The sequence below is a fragment of the Camarhynchus parvulus genome, chromosome Z (genome assembly GCF_901933205.1).
Source record: "Camarhynchus parvulus chromosome Z, STF_HiC, whole genome shotgun sequence".
In the NCBI taxonomy this organism is placed as follows: Eukaryota; Metazoa; Chordata; class Aves; order Passeriformes; family Thraupidae; genus Camarhynchus; species Camarhynchus parvulus.
This window is the reverse complement of record NC_044601.1, coordinates 67,018,898-67,046,202: the sequence shown is the minus strand read 5'-3', so window position 1 is coordinate 67,046,202 and position 27,305 is coordinate 67,018,898. Positions and strand designations below refer to the sequence as shown.

At 43.3% G+C, this 27,305-nt stretch overlaps 1 protein-coding gene across 2 annotated transcripts in view; it reads right to left on the bottom strand.

Moving 5' to 3' along the window:
• The window catches only part of SETBP1 (SET binding protein 1), a 269,682-nt gene that overhangs the window by 75,151 nt on the left and 167,226 nt on the right, over nt 1-27,305 (bottom strand). For both annotated transcript variants that reach the window (XM_030968979.1, XM_030968980.1), the window contains one exon: nt 4,569-8,040. In XM_030968979.1, coding sequence (XP_030824839.1) covers nt 4,569-8,040 — 3,472 coding nt within the window. The remainder of the gene's footprint in view (nt 1-4,568; nt 8,041-27,305) is intronic.

Sequence of the window (27,305 nt, the reverse complement as noted above, 5' to 3'; positions counted from 1 at the left end):
CTAGCTATCCAGCATTCAGAGACTGATGATTACTGCTTTCTTAATAGCTGCATATGATTAACTTTATATTCCTGTAAATATACTATGTGTGGTGTCTGTGCTGCATCTGATGAAACCAATGCACTTCCTGATCTTCGAGCCATGATACCCAACACGCAAGCAAGGCAATCTTTGTTCATATAATCATTGTTAAAAAAAACCAAAAAACAAGGAGGCATAAATAGTAAAGTAGCACAGACCTTGATTAGTCTCACTACAAAGGAAATCAGAAATGTAGCCCTGCATATAGCAACTCCCAACCTCTGCTTCACCTCCAGCTACATCCTGGCCTACAGTGATTGTCACTAGGACATAGTCTGACAGGTTGTACATGCAAATTGCCATTTTATCTACGCATCTTAAAGGGTTAAATGTGCTTTTCCTCATTATTCCACCTAAGGAAAAAAGTAAGAGACAAACAATCTTGCTTTTTTTCCTATGGGATGAGCTATGGCATTGAGGCTGCTCATCAGCAATGGAAGTCTCTTCTCCAGCATCATGAAGCAGGCAGACACGTGACAGGGAGATGTGGATTTTGCCATGAGGGCCTCTTGAAAACAGCTCTACTCTCAGTCTCCCCAGCCCAGCTGCAGCATCAATCTGTGACCTCTCCCTGGGTCCCTCACCTGGGCCTTCAGTAACTCCTGAAAAGCAGATGAAAGGCTCAGCCATCCAGCTGTGCACAGTGCCTCAGGTCACACAGTGCCAGAGGGACTCCGAGGCTGCTTTGCAAGTGTGTTGAGGTGTACCTCTGACTGTGGGAAGGAAGGAGTCAACTGAGCCCATGCTTGGTGCACACAGCTTGACAGCTCAGTCTAGGATGTGCCCAAGTGTCTGTGGCAAGGCAGGATCAGAAACACTTTCTGCTGTATTCCTGCCTGTAGGCCAGGCTGATGCCACTGGAATAGTCTTCAGCTAAAGAGAAAAGCACTGTTAAATTAGTTTTGATTAATTAGTCTTTCTAAATGCAGGAGGGTTGGATGAGCACAAGAAATTTAGCAAAAATAACAATTTCAGGGCGCCAGGATGCAACAGTACATGAGTAGTGGGTGGGAAGAGTTGTTAAGTTCTTATTCTGGAATGAAGGAGGAACACCAGTTTCTCCAGAACAATGGTGTGGAACAGGCCACTGGGAAATTAGCCATACGCACTAACACTGCACTTTTAGCCCAAAGTGGTCCCAAAAGATGTACACTGGCTCAGAGCTCACGAGAGCTCCACTAAAAAATGGCCAGTGATAGTCCAGGCTGGTGCAGGACAAGAAATGGACTTTTGTTGTGACCAACCAAAGTAACTGGTGACACTCCCTTAATGGGTCTGTTCACTTCACAGATTTCCACGTCAGGTCATAGAACCATGGAATAGTTTGGTTGGAAGGGATCCTTAAAGGTCATCAATTTCCAAACCTCCTGGGCTGAGCTGGGACACCTTCCACTAGCACAAGCACTGAAACTTCAACTAAGTCCATGGAGAGTTCCAGGAATGGGACATCCATAATTTCTCTGGGAAACCTGTGCCAGGCACCTTTCTTGAGCCAGGACTGCAACCAGATTCTACAAAAGATATGAAGGACAACTCTTCCCTTTATAACCTATATCTTTCTAGATAGTAAAATCATACCTAGGCTTAAAGATTGTACAAAGGGACTGTTTTCTACCATAAGCAGGACCACTATTTATCACCAAGGAACACCAAACTTCTCAGAAATTGCTAAGAGCTGTCACAGCAGAGACAAAAACATAAATTAACAACAATACAATGGTACCTGCAGCTGCACACCACACTGAAACAAATTGCAGGGCCTGAATCACCAAAAAACCATAAATGGTTCTCTCATCCCTCTCACCACAGATATATCCACTGAGTGTGGGTAGGTTTTGCTACATATTTTATCTCCAGAAGAATGCAATGAAGTTGCAAATGGCACTACTGAGCACACCAAAGTGCCACTGCAGTAGAGATAACACTGAAATTGTGATATAAATCTATTTTCAGCTTTCATCAGAATATTCAGGATGTCTCCTCTTATCTCTGTTATGTATTATTTTTAACTTGTGAAAGAAGACAAACACTGAAAGGAAAGAGCAATCAGGCTATGGAAGTTGCCTCCTGGGATGGACATATATGTCCTCATAGGGCTTTTAATTTTTTTCTTTTTCCTTATATTTCTCTGATTAGTCAATCTCCTCGGGGAAATGCAAGGTGAGTTAGGAGCAAGAAGGTGAAGGTTATCATGGAAAAGAGCAATCCTCCTCCCTCTGTGGGAACTGGTTAAATAGTTATGGCTAGACTCAAGTGCAGACCTCTGCTGGGAATCCCAGTGAAGGTCAAAGGCAGAGAGGAAAAAAAGCTGCACTGAGATCTTAGGCATTCATAAGCAGACAGATGTTTCTAGGCTTTAATGAGCAGTCTTGGCTCCAGGCCTTTCTTGGCAGAGCTGTTTAGTTTTAGTATTTTTCCTTGTAGTGCAAGGTATGGCTCTGGTTATCTGGCTCTGCTTAGCTAACTGCTGATGATTTTTCCATCTACATGACAATGAAGAAATTGATTAATAATCTGAGAGGCGATGGATTAGGTCATAGGGAATGCTGAGCGGCTGTAAGCATGAAGAGCAAAAAATAAATAAAAATACTAATTTCAGTTTAAACAAGAGCTAGTTTAAAAAGTTTAAACTGCAAATCTTATGGCACTCCCATGACAAGTTCTAACCCTCCATCTTATACTTTTATTGTCATGGGGAATAAACTGAAGGAAAATAACACGAAATCAACTTTTTTTTTACTAATTCCATCTTCAAATCATCCTGATGGGGATCATGCCCCTACTTTGGAAACTAATTTGAGTTCAACACTGTTGGGAATTTTGACAGTTTGCTATGCCTTAGTGAAATATATTGAAAATTTAGCAGATTTAGCAAACATCTTCTGTTCAAAGAGCAAAAAGGCTACAAATGCAAAGGCTGTTAACAAACTGTGAAAAATGTGAATTTCCATTAAAAAAAAAATTGAAAAATAAGCTTGTTAAACACTTTGAAGCCTTTTAATCCTATGTGCCAGGACCCAGCTTCCTTAATGAAATAGCCACTGCAGCACTTGGTGGAGAATATCTTTGTTCCTTGTCAAGAATGTTGCAACTCTGATGTTCAGAGACTTATTTAAATCTCTTTTCCTATATTTTTAGATGTATCATTTTTTGATGTCACAACTGGTCTAATATAATATGATATCATGAATGGGAATGTTTCTTGGGGTAATCTGTCATTTCAGACCATTTTTCACTGCTGTATTTCAGATTCTGGTCTTGGTGAAGGAATTGGAAATGTTTAGGTGGCTTAAGCATGAGCTGTCTTTGGAACTCGATCAGTTACAAGTCAGTAAAAAGCTTTAGATCCTTACATTGACAAGTTGTACAAATTCTCTACACCTGTGTTCTCAGTTAATTTTCTTTTAATTTTGAAGGCTATCAGCTACTTTTCTTTGAAGCTCTTTTTTTAGCACATCAGAATCTCATCCACCACTGGTTGGTTCAGAAAAGCTCACCCCTTTCCAGAGCTAAGTGTGAAATCTGCTTTGTGATAAATATCTGATGGTGTAGAAGCACTGGGCTTGCTCCCAAGCTAAATTCATTTGTAATGCACCAAAACACCTGCCTCTGTGTCATCACAAAAGCAGCTCCCTATTGTAAAGTACAATTCACTCTCTCCGGCAAGATTCAGATTCCCTTTTTCCCCACTCTGCAGGAGAGGAACAGATGTCCTTAGCAGCTGAAAGGAGCTTCCTCCCTCTTCATCTACCCAGCTTATATTTCCAAGTCATGAGACCTAAAACTCTTCAGAGTCCATTGGAGAGGGTTTGTTTCCATGACACCAGTCCCTTCCCACAGCCCTCAGTGCTCAGGATATTTATTTTACATGACACCTGTGGACTGGAAGTGACAGATTTACATTAGGACTGTACCCAGGATCTCTAAATATTCAGCCCAGCCATCACCATGGTGGATGCCTCTGGACCAGCAGTAGAACACATTAATGGGACACAGACACAGCTTCACACCTTCCCACCTGTCTGGTCCACCCCATCAACAAATGGGTTTTGGTCACTTTAAGGGCCAGAGCAGAGACTCTCTGCTCTCTTCCCAAATGCTGGACAGTGACTTTGATCCTGTGATGTTAGACACTGAGTAGAGGGATGACCACCTTGCCAGCAGATATTACAATTGCTGCTGTTGCAGAATTCAATGGACAGATTTTAGGAAGAAGTGCAACAAGAGGGATAAGTGAAGGCAGGACAAATATTTATAAAAGCGCTGCGTAACAACTAGAAGACTTGTAAAACTCTGGGGTTAAGATGTGACCAACTTTCTTGTTGATCTCCCCTAAGTTTGGATGAAGAATGACAGTCAGTTACAAAAGCCAGAAAAGTTATTATCTCATAAATGTATTTGCTGTAAATGGTGAGTCCCTCTTTGTTCAGCACTGACATTCAAGTCCAGCATATAATCAAAGTAAAATAGAATAAAACAAAGCTTACCTGAAGAGGCTGAAGAATCAAAAGTACTTCTGTCCTTCCTATTTGTCTTGAAGGGCTGAATGTCCTTTTCCCTGTAAGTTCCAAAGCCTTCAAAGCTTCTTCTTTTATTCCCACTTGCATCATTGTCCCGCTTCTCACTTGAGGAATTTATTTCACCAAACATGTCCAGGGACTCTGACCTTCCATTACTCTCAGTATTACCAGAGTATCTCTTTGTGCAAGAGTCAATGGGATCACTGCTTGAGTCGCTTTTATCTTTACTCTGTGACCACTGCTGGGCATCAGAAAGTGATAGCGTAGACAGCGTATCCACTTCAAAGTTACTCTTTGAGCCTTTGTGCCCGGTTTCACAATGCTGGTGCTTCTGCTTCTCCTTGTGCTTGCTCTTCTCGTTGAGCAAGGACAGGTCTTTGTCTGAGCCACTCAGCCTCTCGTTGATGGCGTGGCTGGAGAAGCCAGTGGACTTGCTAGCAAAGAGACCACTCAGATCCTCGTGAGTCCCCAGTATCCGCTCGTCCTTATGCTTGTGCTTATGTTTGTGTTTCCTCTTGTGAAGTCGGCCACTTGAAAGGCTTGTTCCTCCAACCTTCGGAGGAGCCAAGGAGGACTGCATGTCTCCAAGGCCCATTCCCACAGGGGTTTGCAGGTGCACTCCGTGTTTTGCTTTGTGTTTGGCAGTGGTGGACATCTTCATGTGAGAGCTTGCATGGAATTGGGGTGGGGGCACGGTAGGTCTCATAAATGGGGAAGCCGCTCCAAGCGTGTGAGACAGGTACAAAGGAGCTGGATACTGACCGTAGTAACCAAGATTCATCATAGGCATTGATGTGTAAGGCATTCCATAGGGTGCATAGTAACTCCCACTGGGAATAGGGTAACCGAACCCTTGTAAAAAAGGCACCTTTGTCATGGTGTCATTGGTTTTGGCAGGTCTACCACGCTTCTTCTTGGACTTCATATCAGAGGTCCTGCGAAGATAGAGCAATGGGTCATACTGGATATATGGCACAGGGTAGTAGTGATCAAAATTAATCCTGAAGATGCTGGGATATGGATTTTCATGATAAAAGGTATAACTTCTATGGGAAATCCGGAACACTTGAAACTTATTGATGAGTTCCTCAAGGTCTGCCAGAAACTGGAGGTCATCTCTGTTCTGCAGGCTTTTCCTTTTCCTCTTGTGCTTTGGCTTTTTAATACTTTCGTGAGAGAGAAAGTTATCCACAATGAGATGCTTCTGCCGGTGACCATGCCTGTTCTTTGTGCTGGTGTCAGATGGGATAGCCTCTGGATTGTCCAGGGTGCAGAAATCAAAGGAGTATCTCCGGCGGGATTCTGAGCTTTTCTCGGCTTGGTCAGAGGTACTGTTGTTGTCTGTACCTATCCCACTGTCACTCGGGATGGTTTCCTCGCTGTGAGACTCACTCACTGGCGACAGTGTGACTTCTTTCAGAGAACCTATTTCACAGAGGTGAGAAGGTGAGTTAGCCATTAGCCTGGGCGGAGACAGCTTCCAAGTTCCACTGTGCATTCCCTTCTGGGTTTTTGTAGGAAGAGCACTGATAGGTTGAAGATTTGGCATAGTTTTTAACTCTGAAAAATTAGTTTCAGTGCTTGCAGGGCTGAGGTTGCCATTGATCCCCACTAATTGTGTTGAAAGCGGATGAATAGCTGCTGGTGACGATGCCACAAGTGACTGCAGGTTGGAAGGCACTGCTGGGTTTTCTGGCTGGCTGGAAACAGGCCTTGAGTGCTTGATGGCTGTCTTAGGTTCTTCTGGCTGAGGCTGCAGCTCTGCCCTTGGCTTTCTGCCCCGTTTTTTACCAATGTAGATAGTCCCCCTCTTGCTGACATTGATCTGCTTCCCTAGCCTGGCATCAATGGTGGTCGGCCCAGCACTAGATGGTGGCTGGACTTTTGCTTTCAGAGCTATGCTGCTGGAGCAGGAGGACAAGATCTGATTGAGAATGTTCTTCCTCTTGAGGGTTTTCATTTTATTAATGGTCTTGATGGTCTTCTTATCCAAGACCCCAAGTTTCCCGACCTTTTTGTGAAATTTGAGTTCACTGATGGACTTGTCCTCTCCTGGAACCATCTGGGCAAACTTGGCCAGATTCCTTCTCCTCTTCCTTTTCTTTGTTCCTGGAAATTCACGATTGATTGGGCTCACTGGGCTGGTGGAGGTCCCCTCGTGAATGGTTTCAACAGTGAGCAAAGGCTGTTTCTTTGGTCGTCCTCTTTTTTTCTTGACAGGTGTGATCACAGTAAGACTGTCTGTATTGGTATACAGAGGGCTGGATGGTGTGATGGGATAGGCTGAAGGAGGCTCCACCATCAGCTTCTCGGACGTCGTCAGGGAGGTTTCCCGAATAATAGATTTAGGTTTGCTGCAGGTCCACCGACGCTTAGCTGCATGTTTGGGGTGCTGGATGTCAGGTAACTTGCCAGCTGAGGAAAGATTGGTGGGTAGGAGAGTGGATGTCACAGGTAGAGGTTTTCTGGGTCGGGCAGCACTGTTGGGGGACGCTTTGTCTGTGAACACACCACTGTCAATTGCTACTAAGGGGGACTCATTTTCAATCACTTTCCCTGGCTTTGTGGCTCGAAGATCTTTTTTACTCCCCTCTGGTTGAGAGCTGGTCCTGTTTGCCATTTCACTGCTCAAGGCAAGCACAGAAGGTAGGCTTTTCTCCTGGATAGTTTTCTCTATGGAGGATTTAATGGATTGCCTCTTTTTCCTTTTGTGGCCAGACACATCTGTTGTCGGAGACTTTATTGGGATAGTAATTCGTACGTGATTGGTGTCACTTTCACAAGTGCCGGCAGAAACGGGATTCTGCTTCGAGGGTGACATATCCAACATGCTGTCCATCGAGTAAGACTCCTTTTTCCCTTCCATGCTGTCATGGGATTTGCTGTCAAATGCTTTCTGAGCACTCTTTACCCATTCCATATCTGTGGTTTGCATGGTTTGGCTCATCAAGTCCTTCTTGCTGGACTTCTTCTTCGTACTTCCAGTGGGCTGATCAGGGGCCTCCAGCTGCACAGCTCCCTCTTGATCTCCAAGAGGCAAAAGCCCATTGCACTCGGAGGCATTGCTGGGCTGGGTGGCCGTGCTGATGCTGTTGGGAGATGGGACTGTGCTGCAAATTGCCAGCTCCTTACTACTGACTGACAGCTGCCCCCACGAGCTGCTGCTGCTGCTGCAGGACTTCTTGGCCTGGGATTTGCTGTAGGAAACTCCTGGCTCCAGAGCAGAGACCTTGGTGGCACTAATTGCTTCTCTGCTGGGCTCTGTGTTGATGAAGCAGCTCTGAGAAGCAGGTCCAGTGTCGGAGCTCGCTGACCAGTCAAGGTGGTGCTGGTTGCTACTTTTCTGCTGGTGTTTTGATTTTAAGGTGTCACTGGTGAAGTCTTGTTGGAGGCCCGGATCATAGTGCAGAGCAGAATGTTTTTGTGGCCTGTCATAAACCTGGAAGGGAGCAGAAAATAAACAGGAAAAAATAAAATTAGTTTAGCAGCCCATTCATAACCACTGGTTGCAGCTCTTTATTTATGCAGTGAATAACAACAGTGACTTTGTAAGAGTTAGGAACCTTTATAAAATCTTCCTATACTTGAGCCAAATTTGCATTTAGATTTCATGCACAGTAAACAAGTTTTGTTTGGTTTCCCTACTCTAAAAACAGTGGAAATATTTCTATAAATGCAAAATTACTAAGGGAACATATTCTATTGATTTTTAATTTAAAACACAAGTGAAATATCCCCTTTCAATGGATGAATGGTGCAACTCAACCTCCTGGTGAGAATGCCTTTTTCCTGAAAAATAATCACTCAGAACTTGAGGCTCAACAGCAGCAATTAAACTCATTATTGTAAACAAGAAAACTGCAAAATTGTCTTGGAAGTTGTAACAAACAAGAGGAAAACCCATGGGTCCACTTCCCTGTGAAGGCAGATTCTGCAAAGATTTACTTGAATTTCCACATGGAAGCCATCCCCGCATACTTAGTGCTTAAAATCATATGCATAGCATCAAGTGTGTGAGGCACACTTGGCAGGTTCAAGATTTGCCTTACTCCCTTTCCATTTTAAAACTCTGCTATTTGCAATGTTGGTGAGAGATATTTTCAACATGATTTCTACTCTGACAGGAGCTCTTCAAGCCGCAGAGGTTACAGCAAGGGCAGAATTATGCTGAAGACTCTTACAGAGCAAAAGAAACTCTACTGTTTTTCTCTTGGTGGGCCTCCAGCTAAAAAAAAAATTGTTTACTTCAGCTGTAACTTTTTCCTTTTAAAGAAAAAGTATCTATTTGTTTTTTACTTTCTTTGCTTGATCTGTTTTGTTGGTTTTTTTTTTTTGATTTTGCAGCTTTATTTTGTAAAGGTCTGGGTCAGACCATACAACTGCTTTTGCACAAACTACTGACACTGTTGTGAATGTCAAATAAATGATGAGACTGAAGATAAAAACAAAACCAAGGAAAGAAAAGTAGATAATAAATACAGTGTGTCTTGCGTTCCTACAAACACCCTGTTGCAATTAAGTTTCTATCAGTAGCCCATTAGATCCCCCTTTGGGGTGTTTGCAATACAAATTTTGGGGCAAGCAGGCAAAAGGGAATAAGAGGGCTCTGAACTGGGAAAATTAGGCATCCTTAGTTCTGAGCAACTTCAGAGAAGTTTGAAAAGACAACCTCAAGCCCATGGCACATTATTTAGTGGCCACTAAACATGCACATTATTGACAAATTGATGCTGAGCTATCTTTCATGCCCATATAAATATAGACATTTGGCTTTTCTGGAGTAGGCAATAATGATGAAGTTGTTCTGGTCCATTGTCTGAGCAGCAATCAGGGAGTCTTAAATCCTGTGGATAGTTCAGCTGTCACACACATGGGCCAGCCATGCTCAGGGAAAACAGAGATTTCCAGGAATTGTGGAGTGAGAGAACGAAAGCATGCAGCTGTGGTGGAGCTGCAGATGTTGTGGGTGAGCGACACCCGGTTTCCTCAGCCTGAGAAAAGAGCTGAAAGCATAAACAGCCCTTGGGGAATTAATCCTTCTCCTCCTCTTCCTCACAGTGGCCTCCCACACAGGAGCCCTGCAGCACACAGAGGACACAACCCACACTGATGCCCTTCTTCAGAAAAGGGGGCCCATCCACTTCCATATCTTGAGATGGGTCCAGGGAGGGGAAACCAGCAGCACCAGCACTGGAGTTTTACGGCTTGTTTTATTTTAATTATTTTAAATTGATCCCAGAGCTCCTGAGATCCATTTTGCCTGGGCCACCTGGACTTCTCCCACTAGGCTGGGTGTCCTGGCACAATGAGGTGGGCAGGCCATGCCCTGGTGATGTCCCAGGGGGAGATGGCTGTGCTTCACACTAGCCTTACACAAAACTTCATCTCCCCAACTCGTGATGGGAAGAAGCCCTGGAAATGCTGGGCTGAGGCCTCTCTCGGGCCCCAGCACCCACACTGAGGCAGGGCCAGGCTGTTCCTGTACAGATCCCCGCAGCCAAACCAGCTTCTTACACCCACGTTACTTCCAAGTGCTGAGCCGTGAAACTAAATGACCTGAAACATTTCATTTGGAAAAGAAAAAAAAAAAGATAAAAATAAGAAGGAAGGTTACAGCAGGGAACAAAAACACATCGCGCTCTGGCAACATCCTACTCCCTCCATATCTATCACACACATGGAGATCCATGGTCTAGAAGGAGCAATAATCTCTGATCTGTATTTTAAGGCAGTTAATAAGGGCTCAGAATGGAGAGGGCAGCTATAGATCAGCGATGAATGCTGATATATGGGCTTGGCTCCTCCAGCCCCATTTCTTTGGCCTGTGCATTACACAGTGATGATGCAACTCCCAGCACATCCCTAATGATAGCCCTGTCATTGCTCCAGCAGCACAGGCCACCACCACATCGATCTTAAAATTCATGAGGAAGATATGCCTATGTCATCAAAGGTGCCAGCTCTGGAGGCATTTAATCACGCAGATAAGCACTCCAATTTCAACAGGCCTTCAAAAAATGACCAGTCTGCAGGATCAGGGGACTCCATTTCCTAAGCAGGATGTCAGGACTATATATCTGCCCAGGCACATTACAGTCTGCTGGGTTTCCTCATGAAACTTCTTCCAGTGAAATGTTTATTGGCTCTGCCTTGCCAGACACATCCATACCACCCAAAAATAATTCCTCTCCAGCACAATGACTAGAGACAATTCTGCTGCAGCAGGTTGGGTTTCAGGGGCTGAAATGGATATGTGGGGACTGTTTACCTAAAAGCACTACTAAATCAGTTGAAAGTAATGTGGCCAAGTGTATTTTATTCCCCATGTATTCATCTGGGTTGCTGTTTGATCCCATTGGTCCTAATGCTTAGGCCTCAATTTTCCCTGCTGTGTGAGCCCCATCCCAAAAAGCCAATAAGGCCTAGCTCAGCTAAGCCAAGACTCTGCTGAGCTGACAGAGATGTCAGACCTGTCAGGATGGTAAGGGAATCTTAAGAAACTGATATCTTGATACCTTTCACCCAAATTCTTTACTTTATTTGTCAGTAAGTATGTAATATACTCCAGCTCCATGGGGCTGTTGGCTCAAATAGAGTTCCTGTGGCAGCCAGCCGAGACCAACGTCAAGAAGAGTGGGCTTTTTTTCATGAAAACAGAAGGATTTATCTTTATTTACTTTTTGGTTTATAAGACCCTAAAAATGCTTCAAACTTCAGTGCTGGACTCTGCTTGTCATTTGCCCTTTCATTAAATGGGATTTTCTTCCACGGCCAGCTATTCTGCACTGAGAGTCTGCTCCTTCTTCTTTTGTGGAAGTAGAAGTGTAAATTAACTCACGTAATTTTACTACAACTCAGCATACTTGGTCAATATTTCTCTTCATATACAGTTTAGTATATGAAGAGAATGTTTTTAGTAGGTTTAATAGTCCCAACTTTCCTTTAAAGAAAACAAAATACAACAAAAAGAAGGTGATAGCTTTTGTAACTGCAAAAAGGTTTGAGCAACCTGATCCAGCGCATGTCTAAATCTTAGACTATAAGAATAAGATTCCAATCCTCTTATTAGTAGAATAAGATTAGCATCCTCTTATTAGTAGAATAAGATTTGAATGACAAACCGGTGAGTTTCAGCCCTCAGCTTTGGCAGTGGTGGGCAGACCTGTGAGCAGCACAGATCCCATACACTGGTGATCACTGGCCACAGACAAGAAGAGGTTTTATGCTGTGTGTTTTATGCTGTCCCTCCAGTCCTGAGCAGCCCTGCACCTGCAGATGTGATTAGCCCCCAAAGCAGTTTTATTCTGGTATGCAGCCCTTGCAGCTGAGGAGATGATGCTGAGCCAGCCCCAGGAGGGGCAGCACCCTGCTCTGCAAGGAGTACCCAGCAGCAGAATCCATCCCCCAGGGACTCTTTTTAAGGATGCTTCAGTCTGCATACTCGTTCTCACATGCTGCTTCCAATCCAAATGCAAAAACTGAGGGCAGATGACAACAACAAAATCAATGGTCTGGTAATATAATACGAAAAAAATCCAAATTAAAAAAATAAAACTTAAAAAAAATTATAATAAAATATACATTTAGAAAACCCAACATCTGAAAAAAAAAATCTGTGTTATTAAAGGGATGGTTTCCTCCTACTCCAAATGCACCTTTTTTAGGAGGTAACACACATAAAGCTTGTCAAGAATCTGGCTTGCAAATCAAAGTTAATATTACAACGCCCCCTCTTTAAATCATTCGCAGATCCATCTGTGTAATGGCTCCTCAAGTGTAATTCCCTATTAAGAGGCTTTATCTGGAGAGATAAGCAGCTGGTTCCCATGTCACTAATTGCTGTCTGCTGTGATTTTAAAACATCTGCACCATTGTGCTCTTCATTTTCATATTCTAATCACCCTGAAACTTGAAAAAGGTACATCATTGATTGTTTCTGTGGGTTAATTAGTACACAGTCTCCTTGTAGAGACAATTTAAAGGCAGTCAGAACCTCAATCAGCAAGTTTGTTTTAAAAATTAATAACATCAGGAGCGTCTGTGGGGATTGGCATCCACAGTGACACATCAGTGTGCTCTGAGGACATCCCATCCTTTGTTATCTTCTTCACAGGGATGGAAACAAAATTGAAAAAAAAAAGAAAAAATAAAAGAAGAGGAGGAAAGTCTTCCCTAAATGCATAATGTCACTTAAAACAGGGTATTGGGAAGTCCTTTCTTTTATCTCAGGGCCACCCCTGCCTCACCAGCAAGAGCAAATCTGAACAAATCAAAACATCACATAAAACCTCTGTGTGGTCTAGGAACTTGCAAGCATTTTTGGTGTCAATTTTGCCACCTAGGAGCAGAATCTCATTGGAAACCCATGGGGTGAAGCTGTGATGTATGGGGACACTTGCTCTGTTTTTCCTCATGAGCTGGAAAGGTGCTGCATCCCCTGGTGCTGTCCCCTAACCATGCAGAGGAGAGTTTTAGCTCAGGCACAGAAGTTCGCTGTGGCAGAGATGCTTCATGCAGACTGGACCTTCCTTGTACCCAGCTCAGAGGGAAGGCAGGCCTGAATTCAGAGCTGCTTAACTTGGGTTTATACCCAAAAGTACTCCAGACAATCCTGATAACAGAACTTTGGAGTCTAGCAAACTGTCAGCCTGAGATGTTCCAGGCTGAATGAATAAATCTGCAGGCCCTGACTGAAAATGCAATTGGCATTCTGAAAAATCATTCTCTGTTCTTGTCCTGAGTTCCTAAAAAACTGGAGAACCTCCCAATTATTTGTTCCCCTTGAAAAAGCTTTCTCTTTAGTTTCTGCTTCCTAGACGTGCATGAACACATGTTGCTAGAGAAGAAAAAACCCTTTGAAAGAAAGAAAAAACCTGAGATTTCTAGCTCCAACACATGAATAAATAATCCTGGCTCAGTTCATACTTTTGCTCAAAATTGAGCATTTCCCCTTGTGTCCCAATGGGACGGCTGTAAACTGCTCACTTGCAGGCTCTAATCAGAGCTACAGGTTGGAGATATTTCATGTCTTTTGGTGAGCGCACTGAGCTTTCCCAGGGCAGAATTACCCTGTAAATAAAAGATGCCAAGCGGAGGAGACAGCAGGCTCAGGCAAATATAACTCTGGCCTGATGACTTACAGGTTGAGCAGTCATGGACATGAGGCGTGAGGAGCCTGTGATCAAGTCAAGTCAGTTCATAACTGCGAGTCTCTGAAATGGTCTTAGGAATTTCTTCAGGCCCTCAGTGACTCCGGGCACGGATGAGGGATACAAAACAGAAAAGGACACTCGCTGAAACCACAAACAGTGGAGTCTGCTGAGGAACTACGCTTAATCTAGTTCTCATGTAGGAGCTTTAATTAAAAGTGACACACCAATAGAAAACACATCAGCAACAGTAACATAAAATTAATTGACAGGTTTCTAAAATAGGGCATTTTCCAGAGTACTGTTGCAAATTTGTCGCTCCCAGAGTTTTATTCCTTCTACAGCTCCCAGGGTCTCAAAGAGCACAAAGCCCAAACAACCATCACACTCAAGAGTGTGGATCTCAGAATCAGAGAATGGTTTGGGTTAGAAGGGACCTTAAAGATAGTCTAGTTCCAACCCCTGAACATTCATTTGGCATACAAAGAGAGGCAGGAATTAATGCAAAAATGCCCATGAGAGCACAACACAGCATGGGGTGGGAGTGGGTTAATTAAAAGCCAAGCAGCACCTCTTTGTGTCCATTCACCAAACAAAACATCCCAGACTGTGGAGTGTGTTTGTGTGATTGTGTTAATACAGAGAAGCTGAAGTTCAGGCTTTGGCATCATGATTGCTTTGAGAATACCTTGTCTAAAGCACTTATCCAAGGAAAAGACAAATCAATGCAGAGATTACTGAACAGTACAAAGATGCTCACATGGTTGTGAATTGTAATTTTTCATGCATTCCTGGTAAAGCGTCTTGATTTTCTAAGTAATTCAGAAATTCCAAAGTTATTCCAAATTCATTTTGCTACCAGCTTTAAACTGAATAATTTGCACACTGTTTCAATCTTCTGCTGCTTTGCAGACACTTCTATTTTCCACATGGAGGGATTGAGGATTTTATTTTGTCAAATTGCAGCAACATGTTGAATTTATAAAGGTAGGATTTGGCGCTGCAGGCTGATCTGCTCCTTACTGGTGGAATAGACCCATTGCTGCACATATTTTCTTTATCAAATGTTTAAACAACCCTGTGCTTTTCAGAGCTTTGTACTAAGCACTGAGTCTGGGAAAACTCTAAACAATGGGATTTTTCTGTCATCTCCAACAAAGAACCCATCATTGCCGACACAACAATGCAGTTTAAATATCGTGTTTAACCATAACACTGTTTGCCACCTCGGTTTAGGCAGCTGGGAGAGAACAACTGGGCACCAGCTAAGGTGGACTACAACAGGACTCATACAATTTTCCCTGTTCAACTGCTGAGATCACCCTGGTTTGTCCTGGTTTGGCCTCAAGCCAGTGCAAGGATTTTTAGGCAAGTGTTTCAGACATCACATCCACAAAGCCAGGGCTTCCAGAGCAAGGCACCTTTGCTGAGCTGAGTGCTTTCATTTGTTCAAAACACTTGCTAATGAACTTTACTGCCTTCAGGAGTGATATTAAGGCTTTATTATTCATATATAAAACATACTTCCATCCATTCAGGAATGGTTAATTCTGTGGACCTCTACCTGCTCTCACCAGTGTGTCACTATGAGGTTGCTTGTCCAAGTTTCCACCTCATCTTGCTCTTCTACTTTAGTCTGTAATTTCAAGCTGTAGAGGACAATGCACCTGTGCACAGTGGCTCAGCCACAACAAAACAGCAGAAGGATCCCAGGACAGACTGGGACCTGCAGAAATAGGAGCAGTAAGGGGTACTAATCTCTGAAAGACTTGTGTTTTTGAGGATGTTAATCCCAGAATCCCAAAATAGCAGAATAGGGTGAGTTGGAAGGGATCATTGAGTCAAACTCCTGCCCCTACACAGGACAACCCAACAATCCCTCCTTGTGCCTGGGAACATTGTAGAAACGCTTCTGGAGGTCTGTCAGGTTTGGTGCTGTGACCGCTCCCTGGGGAGCTGTTCCAGTTCCCAACCACCCTCTTGGTGAAGAACATTTCCTGATATCCAGCCCAAACCTCCCCTGACTCAGCCTCAGGCCATTCCCTCAGGTCCTGGCAGTGGTCACCACAGAGCAGAGAGCAGTGCCTGCCCCTCCTCTTCCCTTTACGAGGAAGCTGTAACTGCACCGCAGTCTGACCTGTGTCTCCTCCAGCCAAACAGACCAAGTGACCTCAGCTGATCCCCTCAAGGCCCCTCACCATCTCAGCTGCCCTCAGCACGTCTGAGATTGCTAAACTGGAAATAAGGATGTGAACAGCTGTGCACTTTAAATTTCTGCTATAATTTTTAAAAGCCTGCAGTTCTTAATTTGCATTGAAAGGTTTCTTTTATCCTTCATTTAATATAGGAATTGCAGCATTACCTTGAATACTCTTTTTTTTTTTTTTTCTGAGGGATGGGAGAAATATAAATGGCTTTTCCGTCGAGGCCAGTGATTCTTTCCACTAGAGTTAAATAATTTGATTATAAATTGAGTCCTTAAATGTCAAGGAGATGCTGAATTCACCTGAAAACAGGCATTTGGGGAAGCTCATAAAAGCTGTGAGCTGCAGTCAGTTAGCTCATCATTCTTTTAGCATGCACTTCATTTAGCAGTTACTGACCGCCAGATTAATTCTTCCAAAGCATCCTGATTGCAGCTAAGGTCTAGCATGAAGCATTAAATGTGCAACAGCATTGGTAAAAAGTCCAGAAATGTGCCAGAACATCTATCAGGAACAGCTGGGTTATAAACCCTTTGAAAATTTGCAGGACAGGTCAAATACACACGTGTCTTCTGACTTCCCTGAATGAAGGTCTGAGTCCTGTTCCATGAATTCAGTGAGAGCATCACTTGTGCCTTCAGCAAATTCACTGTGAACAGATGAACTCCAGTGACCTGAACCAAAACGTGGGAGGTTCATTCCCTTTGCAAAGCCTGCCTAGAGAGGTCATACGTGGTGAATTTCGGGCTCTGTTGGGCACACACCAAAGAGCCACTGCACTCTGTGCAGAGCCAGTGGGTGCTGCGGGGTGTACACATCCAGAGGCAGGATGTGCTCTGGACCCTCCCAAAAAGCTGGTCTCAGATCAGAGTGCAAAGTGGGATTCTGCTTTGTTTTCACCAGTAAAATCCTGCCTTTCGGACAGAAGGGAATAGGAACACTCTCATCTTCCCTTGCACACTGAGTGCACGCCTTATAACAGTCCAAGCAGACATGAAGTGGAACCTATTCCATTTGCAAAAGGCAAATGGAATCATCCCACAGGATGAGTGGGACTTCAGGAGATTTATGCTCCGGTTTCCCCATAACATGTGACTATTTTTCACCATTGTTACCTTATAAAAATGATTCCTCTCCCCTTTTCCCTAGAAACCCAGGAAGTGATAGCTGGGCAAATTTTCTTTTACACCTTGAAAAGGCCAAAGCGTGGCAGACATCCATCTCTGTTTCTGGACTAGAGATGATGCCTCTGTGACACAGTTGTTGAAGATTTTTTTCTTCAGTCAGGGGATTTTAAATCCATAGGAACTTCAAAGAATGATGGAAGACAGGTTTGGAGAAGGATGCCCACCCATGCAGTAGGACTCGTGTCCCGGGGCATGGACACGTGCTGTGGGAATAAAAATGCTCAGCTGCAAGTCCTCCTTCAAGACCATAGAAGGGGTGATTTTGGGAAGCTGCAAAATCACAAGCTGCCCTGGCTAAATCTGACTGCTCTCCTATAAGAATCAATTTTACCACCCCCTGGATCTGGCTCCCTGCAGATAACTCTTCTATACAGATGTTTTTGCAGGTTCCTCACCACACCCATAGCCAAGTCTTTCCCAGTAGGGGAAATTTAACCAGGCTTGTAATAATGTACTGGAGCAACAAAAACAATAAAATGGTGACATAGAATGTCTCTCTGGTGGTGCTAGGGGATGTGATGGGGATAGGTGCTGCATTTTTGGGACATTGCTGTGCTTTTCCTGAATGACACCTATCTCTGCTTTGATGTTCATCCCTCATCTTTCCTTCCTTCCCTCCTTCCCCAACTATGACAAAATCACCTTTACTAATAAACCTCCAGCTCAAATAGCAGGTTTTATTTAGTGTGCTATAAAAACAGTCATTTCTCAGATCATAAAAAGGGCTCAACTGGACTGCATCATTTTGCTGAAGTGAGTTTTCTGGTGGAGTGATTCTCTCTTCTAAATGCCACAGTCCCCCACCACCAGTATTTATGTACCAAAATAAAATGCAATTTTCTGTATTTTATTAAGTGTGAATCTCTGGTGCAAATCCATTTGGGAGCTGATCCCAATATTTAATTGTCCTTTGCTTTTATACTTTTAGGATATTTTCAAGAGTTTTCACAGTATCACCAGGCTAAATACAGTTTTATTAAGGTACAACAGCATCACTTTAGGGCCCTGACCAAGTTTAGATTTGTCTTCTACACATATAAATCCAGAGCAGCACAGAGCAGAAAAAGAAAGGGCAGGGAGCTGTGATCTAGAAAGGAGGATTGCAAAACACACTGAGCACAACTTAATGCTTAAATGACCTCCGAAACATTTCTAGTTTCTCACCCAACAAATCAGGTGTGAAATGGAGCCCCGAGTCTCACACCCACACAGGCTAAATGTGAAGTGTTTTAATATAAATTCAGGCCTGGGATTAGCATCCAGAGCAGAACTGACATCAGGAGAGCATCTAGGTAAAAAGTGGCCTATCCCATGCTGAGAATCTGCTCTGGAGAAACCCTTACAGCCCTGGACCTGTGCACAAATGCCTGATTTCTGTGCACAAACTCCACTTGGGACTGGCATCAGACCAGACAGATCCATGGTGTGCTTCTACCAGCACCTCAGAGCTTTGCCCTTTTAATTGCCTTTGTTCTAGTAACTCACTTAGCCACATTTCTTTTCTCTATACATGTTGATGAAGCAAAACTATTCCCAGCCCTGCCATTGCTTCCTCCTAAATGCTGACTGCGTGCTTGAGTTGAGTCAGTCTATAAAAATACTGGCACTGAAGGTGCAGTCTCCAATCCAAGGAGCTTGGCAAACAGGGTAAATCACAAGCAGCAGGACTCATTTTAGATATCAAAGTGCACTTGCCCATTGCTAAGGGAGTGAAGCTATGCATCTTTCTTTACAAAATGTGCTTATTTTGGAGGATTGGAATTGGAAGAGTTTGGCAGAATGTGTTTCCAAGAGTTGGTTGAGGAGAGAGGGACACTGGCTAAAACAGAGGTGAGTCTGGTGTTAGAAGCATCTGAGGTACACATTAGATGGAATTAAAATACATGGGGGACAGCAGGGCCACAGAAGGGCCTTAGTTCAGCAGAGACACAGAAGTTAGGAAAACTGACATGACAAACATGGCTCACACTTTAAGAGGGTGTATAAATAATCATGAGAGCACCTTACACAGAAATCAATGGTTCTCTAGACCTTGGAGTTTCTTTTAAAACTAGGCTGGGTGTTTTTCTGACAGCTATTGGACTTGGAAGAGGAATACATTTAGGCAAATCCCCTGGCATGAGTCATGCAGGAGGTTTGACTAAGTGGCTCTTTCTAGTCTTAAAAATCTGTGACTATATAACCTCTCTAAATCCTCCAGTGTTTTGTCCAACCTGGTGTTAAGCAATTCCAGCAATGTGTCTTCAGCCTCTTCTTCTGGGAGTCTATATCCCAGCACAATAAATCTCACTGTTCAGAGCCTCTTCTCCCTTCCCCTGGAACCATTTCCATCCCTAGACATGCCTCAGTTCTGGATTCATCCCAACAATTCCTCCTCATCCTTGGACCAAAAAGAATATTTCACATTTTTAAACAATTAATTTCGCTTGCCATATCCCCTGCTGCTGTGTCCCACGGGTAAGACAGGGTTGATTTACTAGGGAGGGCCTTTCTGGCTTGGCAAACCCAGTGAGATGTGGTTCCCTCTGGAATAAAAGATGGGCAGTGTTGTACCACACTTCATCCTGCAATGATGGGAGGTGCCAAAATCTGCCAGTTCAACCCTCTCAGGCCACCAACCTGGCACAGGGAAAGTTGCTGTGATTTCTGCTGCCGTTCCTCTAACCTGGCTGAGCGTGGACTTTTGAGAGGCAAAACTGTGTGAAATATTTCTCCAGACTGACTCTGTCCTCACCAAATAGCTGAGATTTGGCTCTGAGCTTTTAAAAGGAGGCACTAAGGATCACCTGATCTGGATTCAAGCCTCAAAGATGTCTCTAAAACACTGCAAAACCAAAACATGCTGGGTGTGAAGAGTGAAGAACCCTGGAGTCAGTTTTAGACATTGGCTACATTTTTCATTTTTTCTCTTTTTTCATTTTTCTTTTTTTTTTTTTTTTAATTTTCCCCCCCAGTTTTAAATATAGAGGAGCATATTGATTTGGTCTTTTCTGGTTTAAATTTCTCTGCTCTTCTGTATGCTGCATCACAGTCTCAAAACATGAACCCAAATGCAGAGCTCTGAACAGCTGGAGACCTCTGCCTCAATCCAAATGTCACAGTTGGTGTTCTGAAGGGTGTTTTGGGGAGATTTTTTGGGTGTGTGGGGATAAAAAAGAGCAAAAGCTAAATCCCAAACCACTGTAAAAAAGGGATGCATATGTTGAAGTTGCTGTTGCAAAAACTACTCAGTGACTGTTTTAAAGATCCTTATAAAAATCTATTTTATTCTAAGTATTTACCAAATACTCAGTAGTTATTTTTTTTTTCTCTGTGTTTTCCCCCCTTTGTCTTGTTTGCCACCAGAGAATACACACAGTTCTGAGTAATCCCCCTTTAAGGATTTCTCTCAAGGATACACAAATATCTGTTTTCTGGTACCAGACACAACAACCTTGTGAAATCAGGGCAGATTCATCACCCATCCTGCACACGACCTTATCAGCAGTTGCTATAGGTGGCCCCTGTGGAATACTGTGGAAAGGGCAAAGCTGGGAAATGTGCACTTTAAAGTGCCAGAGAATTTAGTTCAGTGTGCAGCACTTGTAATTTCTGCTGCTGCAGACTGCTCAGCTTGTTATGGATATCTGAGAATTCTCTTTTTCCCTGACTAGAGGTCATGAGATTTATTACAGTAAATTTTTTTGCCCCGTCCTTTTTTTTTTTTTCCTTCTGGAATAGGTAAGGTATAATTGAAGGTGTCAGCTTTCTTGCATTTATAATATCTCCAGAGATGAAGAGAGAAGTGAAATAGAGCTTCCTGCCACTCCTTTCCCCACATGTAACATATTTTGCATTTACTTGTACTGACAAAGGGAATATTTAAAGAGAAGGCAGTGTTGTGCCAGGTTTTGTTACAGGAGGTATTACAAAAAAAAAATTACGGGAAAACACTCAGGTAGATGGACTGCAGCACCAGATAATAAAAACTGAGGTTCTAGTTTCCTCATCATCTATATTCCCATCTGGTGGCATCTACTACTAAATATATCCAGAAAATGAATTTTTTTTTCTGTTGATTTGAATGCCATTCTCTATACAGAGCCATGGAACTACATTTTGTAAAAATATTACTTCAGTGAGTAAAATCAGCGTTCCAGTATGCTCATGTGGAGCAGAGGGCTACAAACCAATGAGAAAACAAGTAACTAAAGTTTATTACATCTCAGATTCATTCACACCAAGCAAAAATACCTGTTTGTGACCTAAAGTCAATCTTAAATGAATCTCAAAGCACTTCATGAAAGAAGCAGCAGTCATTATCCCCCTACAGATGGAAATACTAAGGCTCAGTGATTTGCCCTAGGTGTTTCATGTTCCTTGATGAGTGCAAAAGGCAGAATTTAGTGAGTATTCCTCATACTTATTTTTGCTGATGACCATGAAGATTCCCATGACCAAGGCCACAAGTTCACGTTTCCAAGGCACTCTACAATCTAGATGAACGTGCCTTTGAGTAAATGAATATCTGTCTGGAGTGCAAACAAACTGATGCCTTGCTGTATGAGCCTGAATGTGCCGTCTAAAGTGCCTATTACAGGCACAGCTGGAATCCCTGTTTGCCAGAGGAGGAATAGCATGGATCTGTGTTTCAGCACAGCAGCACCTTTTCACGGCCTGTCAGCTGGGATTCCAGCAAGTCTCATACCTACAGGACTACGATTTCTGTGCTGCAAACCCACGAGAGTGTTCTTTTCAAAGAGTTTTAGCTTTGTGGAGATAATGAAATGGATTATCCATGCGCCTGCTGCTGCAGCATACCTGCAGTTCTCTACCTGCTGCGGTGTGTGCGTGTGAATGAGCGTGTTGGTGGGCATCTAATTTTAAAGAATGGGTTTTAGTCTCACAGAATGAGACCTGGGGAAGGTCCCTAGTCACCCACCCTCAGATAATAACACCAGGAAAAGCTACCAGGTATATCATCTTCTCACCAAGCAGAAGATACTGTGGCAGGCAAAAAGTGACCTTGTGTTTCTTATGCTCAAACTCCCAGCAAAGTACAGAAACTTAAATTAGAGTGTGTGCAACATTAGGTTTTCTTCCCTTGCAGACTTGTTGTGCATCTCCTGTCTGAAAAGGAGGGGTCACTTCAGACAGAGGCTTCTGCTCAGCAGGGCTGCCTGCTGCTCACCAGGGCTCTGCTCACCAGGGCTTTCCTTCGAGCAAGATAGAGGAAGGGCTGCAATTAAAGCAAAGACTTTCATGCTTTTGGGGCTCCTTTCCTCCAGAAACACAGTATTAACTCAGGAACCACAGAAAGTGAATCCTAGAGTTGGAGGAAAAATAATAAATTCAGGTTGGTGTTCAAATCTTTTCTCCCCGTGACTGAGTTTGCTGCCAGGGTGTAGTTTGGAGCACCCTGGTCAGGCATGGAATGAATACTTGACTGTGGTCAGGTTTGGCATGGCTCTTGTTAAAACGCTGCAGGAATTGGCCCTCCAGCCCCATCTGTAGAAAAGCTTGGTGCAGCTCATCAGCTGGAGCAGAGAACGCTCAGAGTGTGGCTCTGCCACCAAACTGTCACCAACACCTGGTCTGGGAGCTTGACGTCCCTCTGTGGCCCATGAGGCTTCCAGAGAGGACATCAGGCATGCCAACTACCCTGCTGGCTGTCTAGGTCACCTGAGAAGATGATTTAGGCACCCAAACCAGCCATCCAATGGGAGGTAGTGTGCACACAGCCTAACTGACCTCAGTGTCTTGTAACAGACTTTTAATCCCTTTCCTGCTGCTCTTTGTCAGACTCAAATGGGCTGAACTACGCCCTTAAAAAAGTCTTTAGGAAGCATTTCTTGAGCAATAAAATGTACTGAGGCCCAACCAGTTTATGGAAAAGGATTGAAGTTTTCAAAGTTTTTTTTAGCTTAGAGATCCTTGAAGTTTTTGAAAACACAATTTTGATTAAATTTGTGGTTTATTATGGGGTTGTTTAATGTTATCCCTCCTACCTGAAGAAGAGAATTTTTCATTCCCCACCATCAACTCATTATATCACAAAGTCTTAATATGAATTGGTCTTCTGGTTTCCTTTTCTTGAGACAAACCATGGAAGAGCAGAGATAATACTTGGTACAGCTCAGTCTTTGTGTCTTTCCTCACTGCTACTTGACAAAGAAGTATTTTAAAAACTAATCCAAGGAACAAAGTTATGCACACAATTGAATTTAAACCCAGTCTTTTTCTGCAGGATGTCACCTTTCCTTGCAGTCCCTCTGAAAATGCCTCATTGTGCAAACATGCATTTGGAAACAGAACAAGTCTGTTACCAGGATTCAAGCTGGTCATGCTGCTCAGATGACCACACTTCTGCCTTCTTGTTCAAACCTTTGCTCGGTGTTTTGAGGTTTGCTCATCAGCAAAACCTTGAGTTAAGGATATTCTGTCAACCACAGGGTAGAACAGCTGACCACAGGAAGAATGCAACTCAAACACAAGCAGCAGCACCCTGTGACTCTGGGCACCCTTCCCTCCTGCTTCTTCAGTAGGTTATTTCCCACAAGAGCATCTCTGACCTATTTGTGGTGCTTCCAGAGAGGCCTCATCCTATCACCACACCTTTAATGAGCAGTTCATTACCCTGTCCTCTGTGACCAGGGCAGGTGAGGGCTGTGAGATCAGAAAGGCTTTCCTCTGCTGAGATTAAATGTGGTTTGAGGTATTGTCTGCTGTGGACATGTTTTTGACTCTTGGTCCCTCTTCCCCAGGCTTTTCTGGGGAAAAAAACCCCAATTTATCACTATGAAAAGTTATAGGAAGAGCACATTGCCTGGTGTCAGATGTCTGGGCATGGGGAGCAGGACCCTCCCCACACATGTGGTCAGTGGATTTTGACCACACTGATGCTGGACCAAGTCTTGGCCCTTGCTTAGGCATCCTTTAGAAGATCAACACGCCCTCTTCTTTCTTTCCATCGCCAATTTATCATTTTTCTCACTTCTTTCTATTTTACCAGGAAAAATTCTCAGGACTGTGGCAGTCAGCATGGTCTAACTGATATAGGATTTTGGAGATAATTTTTGTATTCTTGTATCTGCTTCTGACTCCAGCATTCTCTGGTCTTTAATGAGTCCAGGGACAGTTTTTCTCAGTTATTAGGCAACACTGAACCACACATTTGGCACTGGCCAAAATAATACCATTATATAAGTCATGATTTTAGTAAAGAAGATATTTCAGAAGATGTGTTTTCCCACTCTGGTGGAGGTCCTGCTGAAGTGAGGATATCTGCACAATTCCCTCAAAGGAAAACAGACTTGAAAACATTAAAAGAACAAAACTTCGGATGAAACTCATTAAATTTTGACAATCTTAGCTCACCACCTCCTCTGAAGACCCTGTCTAATTGCTAGAAACCAAAAAGAACACATTTCCCATGAAGTGAGGGGAGCAGGTCACTTGGTTTAAGCTCCAGTGGTCTGATTTCCAGCCCTATTAGGGCAGCAACCTCAGGACACAGATGAGAATCTCTCCCTCTCTGGCAGGTTAGGTAAGCAGTGGGCAAGATGCACAGTTCACCTGAAGTGTGTGCTACTCCAGCTTGTTTGTTGGGCAAGCAGCAAGAGCTAATGCAACAGTGCCTTTTTTTTGTTAGTGAGCAGAAGAAAAGAGCTAAATTTTTTCACTTCCAACCGATTTATCCTAATAGTAAAGATTTAAAGTGTGGCCCACTCAGGAGAGCAAGGCTTAACACAGGAGTGGGAGCCTCAGAGGCATCAGAGCAGCACAAAACCCTTTCTGCAGCACACAGGAAGGGTCAGAGGTGCCTGTCTGAATTTTCTGCCCACGCTGGAGTAACACGAGTGGCAATCAAAGCCAGGCTGCTTTCTAACAATCCAGTCTTGGGAGCAGCAATGGTTTGGGGAATATCACTGCTGAGCTTTGGTGTAACTCAAATAAAAACACCAAGGTTACTAGGGATACGGGGAGAGACTCATGGAGCAATTAAATCACCAACAGACACACACACCCACACCACAGCCCTCATTTACTCAAAACCCTGACAGCTGTTTATTGAGAAGTAGGTGTTGACTGGTTCACTTGTCTTGGATGGATTTCTCCCGGAATAAACACCAGGGCTTTCAAAGTGCCTGATCCCATTTTCGTGTAAAAGAAGTTTAAAAGTTAAAGAAAGAGAGAAAGAGAGAAAGAGAGAAAGAAGGAGAGAAAGAAAGAAAAGAAAGAAAAGAAAGAAAGGAAAGGAAAGAAAGGAAAGGAAAGAAAGAAAAGGAAAGGAAGGAAGGAAGGAAAGAAAAGAAAGAAAGAAAAAGGAAGGAAAGGAAAGGAAGGAAGGAAGGAAGGAAAAGGAAGGAAAGGAAGGAAGGAAGAAGGAAGGAAGGAGGAAGGAAGAAGGAGAGGAAGGAAAGGAAGGAAGGAAGGAAGGAAGGAAAAGAAGGAAGGAAGGAAGGAAGGAAGGAAGGAAGGAAGGAAGGAAGGAAGGAAGGAAGGAAGGAAGGAAGGAAGGAAGGAAAGAAAGAAAGAAAGAAAGAAAGAAAGAAAAAAGAAAGAAAGAAAGAAAGAAAGAAAGAAAGAAAAGAAAGAAAGAAAGAAAAGAAAGAAAAGAAAGAAAGAAAGAAAAAGAAAGACCTTCAAAATCTCCCACAAACACTATATACAGCATGGGTATCATTACTGCTATGTGCTGTAGAGAGGAGACTCCATGTATGGGAAAAGATTGAGCTACAAGAGTGTTTTGGAAAATGAAGAGTTATTTCGCAATAGGCCGTGACATCTCCCTTGGAGAAAACTTGCCCAGATTCTGCAGATTGCTTTGCAGATGGAAAAGGGACAATGTCTGATTGCAATACACTCTCAGACAAAGTCAATTTTGGCTTGATCTGGAAATTTTCCCTCCCCAGGAGGCCAACACTGAACTCTGAAGGCATCTATCCTTCTTTAAGCTAATCTTTACATTCAAGTGCAAGTGCAGTCAATATCATCAGTGCAATCTCCATAGTAAAACAGAGCCCACTGAATGCCAAAAGGCTGAGCAAAATCCTTCTTCTCAGTCCCAGGTCTGTGATATCAACATCTAAAAAGACAGCTGACTCTTCACAATGCAAATAGGAGAAAAGGGATGAAATGAAAGGAAGTTCACACTTAATATTAGAACCTGCTGACAGCAAGATGTATTAAGTTATAGGGCAGCCCACAAGTTCAACAGGAAACCCACTTTTTGAACAGTTAAGACTAGAAAAATTATTAGAGTATGGAGAAAGAGCCACAGAGAGCAATTGTGTAATGACAGGAAGAGACACATAAAGGTTATCTACATCTTTCCCATTCTTCTCTCCCATGTTTCAACAGTATTCCCAGAGAATTTTATTTTAATCCCATTGCAGAGTTTTACTGCATATAGTGGAAACACAGCTACTCTGACACAGGTTTGAGAAATCTCTTGTGGTCAGAATGGCCAAAACCAAGGATGCTGAGCAAAGGTGATTTTCAGTAACTGCTCGGAGCTGCACTTCAGTGTGTGCATGACTTCACATTTACAGTCTCAAGAAGAGGTAAGTGCTCATAAGAGTCTCATTCCTGAACTTCCCTGCATTAGAAATATAGGCACATTACTCCAGGATGTTTGCAGCAAGTTATTATCAAGCCTGCAGCAAGAATCAAAGATTAACAGAATCACAGAACTGTTTGGGTTGGAAGGGACCTTAAAGCTCATCTATTTCCAACATCCTGCCATGGGCAGAGACACCTTCCACTAGGCCAGGTTGCTCAGAGCTCTATCCAACCTGGCCTTGAACACTTCCAGGGATGGGACATCCATGTGATTCTTCTCTCCTTAATATCTTATTTAACTTCATGTGCTTTTAAAATCACTCCTATACATGGATAAGTTTTTGGGACATGTGCATTGACAAACCATCTGAAAATACTTTTTTTTGAAGGTATAATTAAAAACTATCACTGGGCAAAATTTAATTCTGGGGTGTGAAACCACTTTGCAGGGATGTTGCTGGGCTTGCCACACCCGCTGGCTCACCAGTGAGAGCAATCAAGCAAATAACCCACCTCACACACACGCTTAAACAATCCTTACACACTTGCTCTCTGCATTCTCCAGGGGACCTTTAGAGGCTGTTTTGTACACAGTGCAGCATGAGCTTTCAGTGGTGTGAA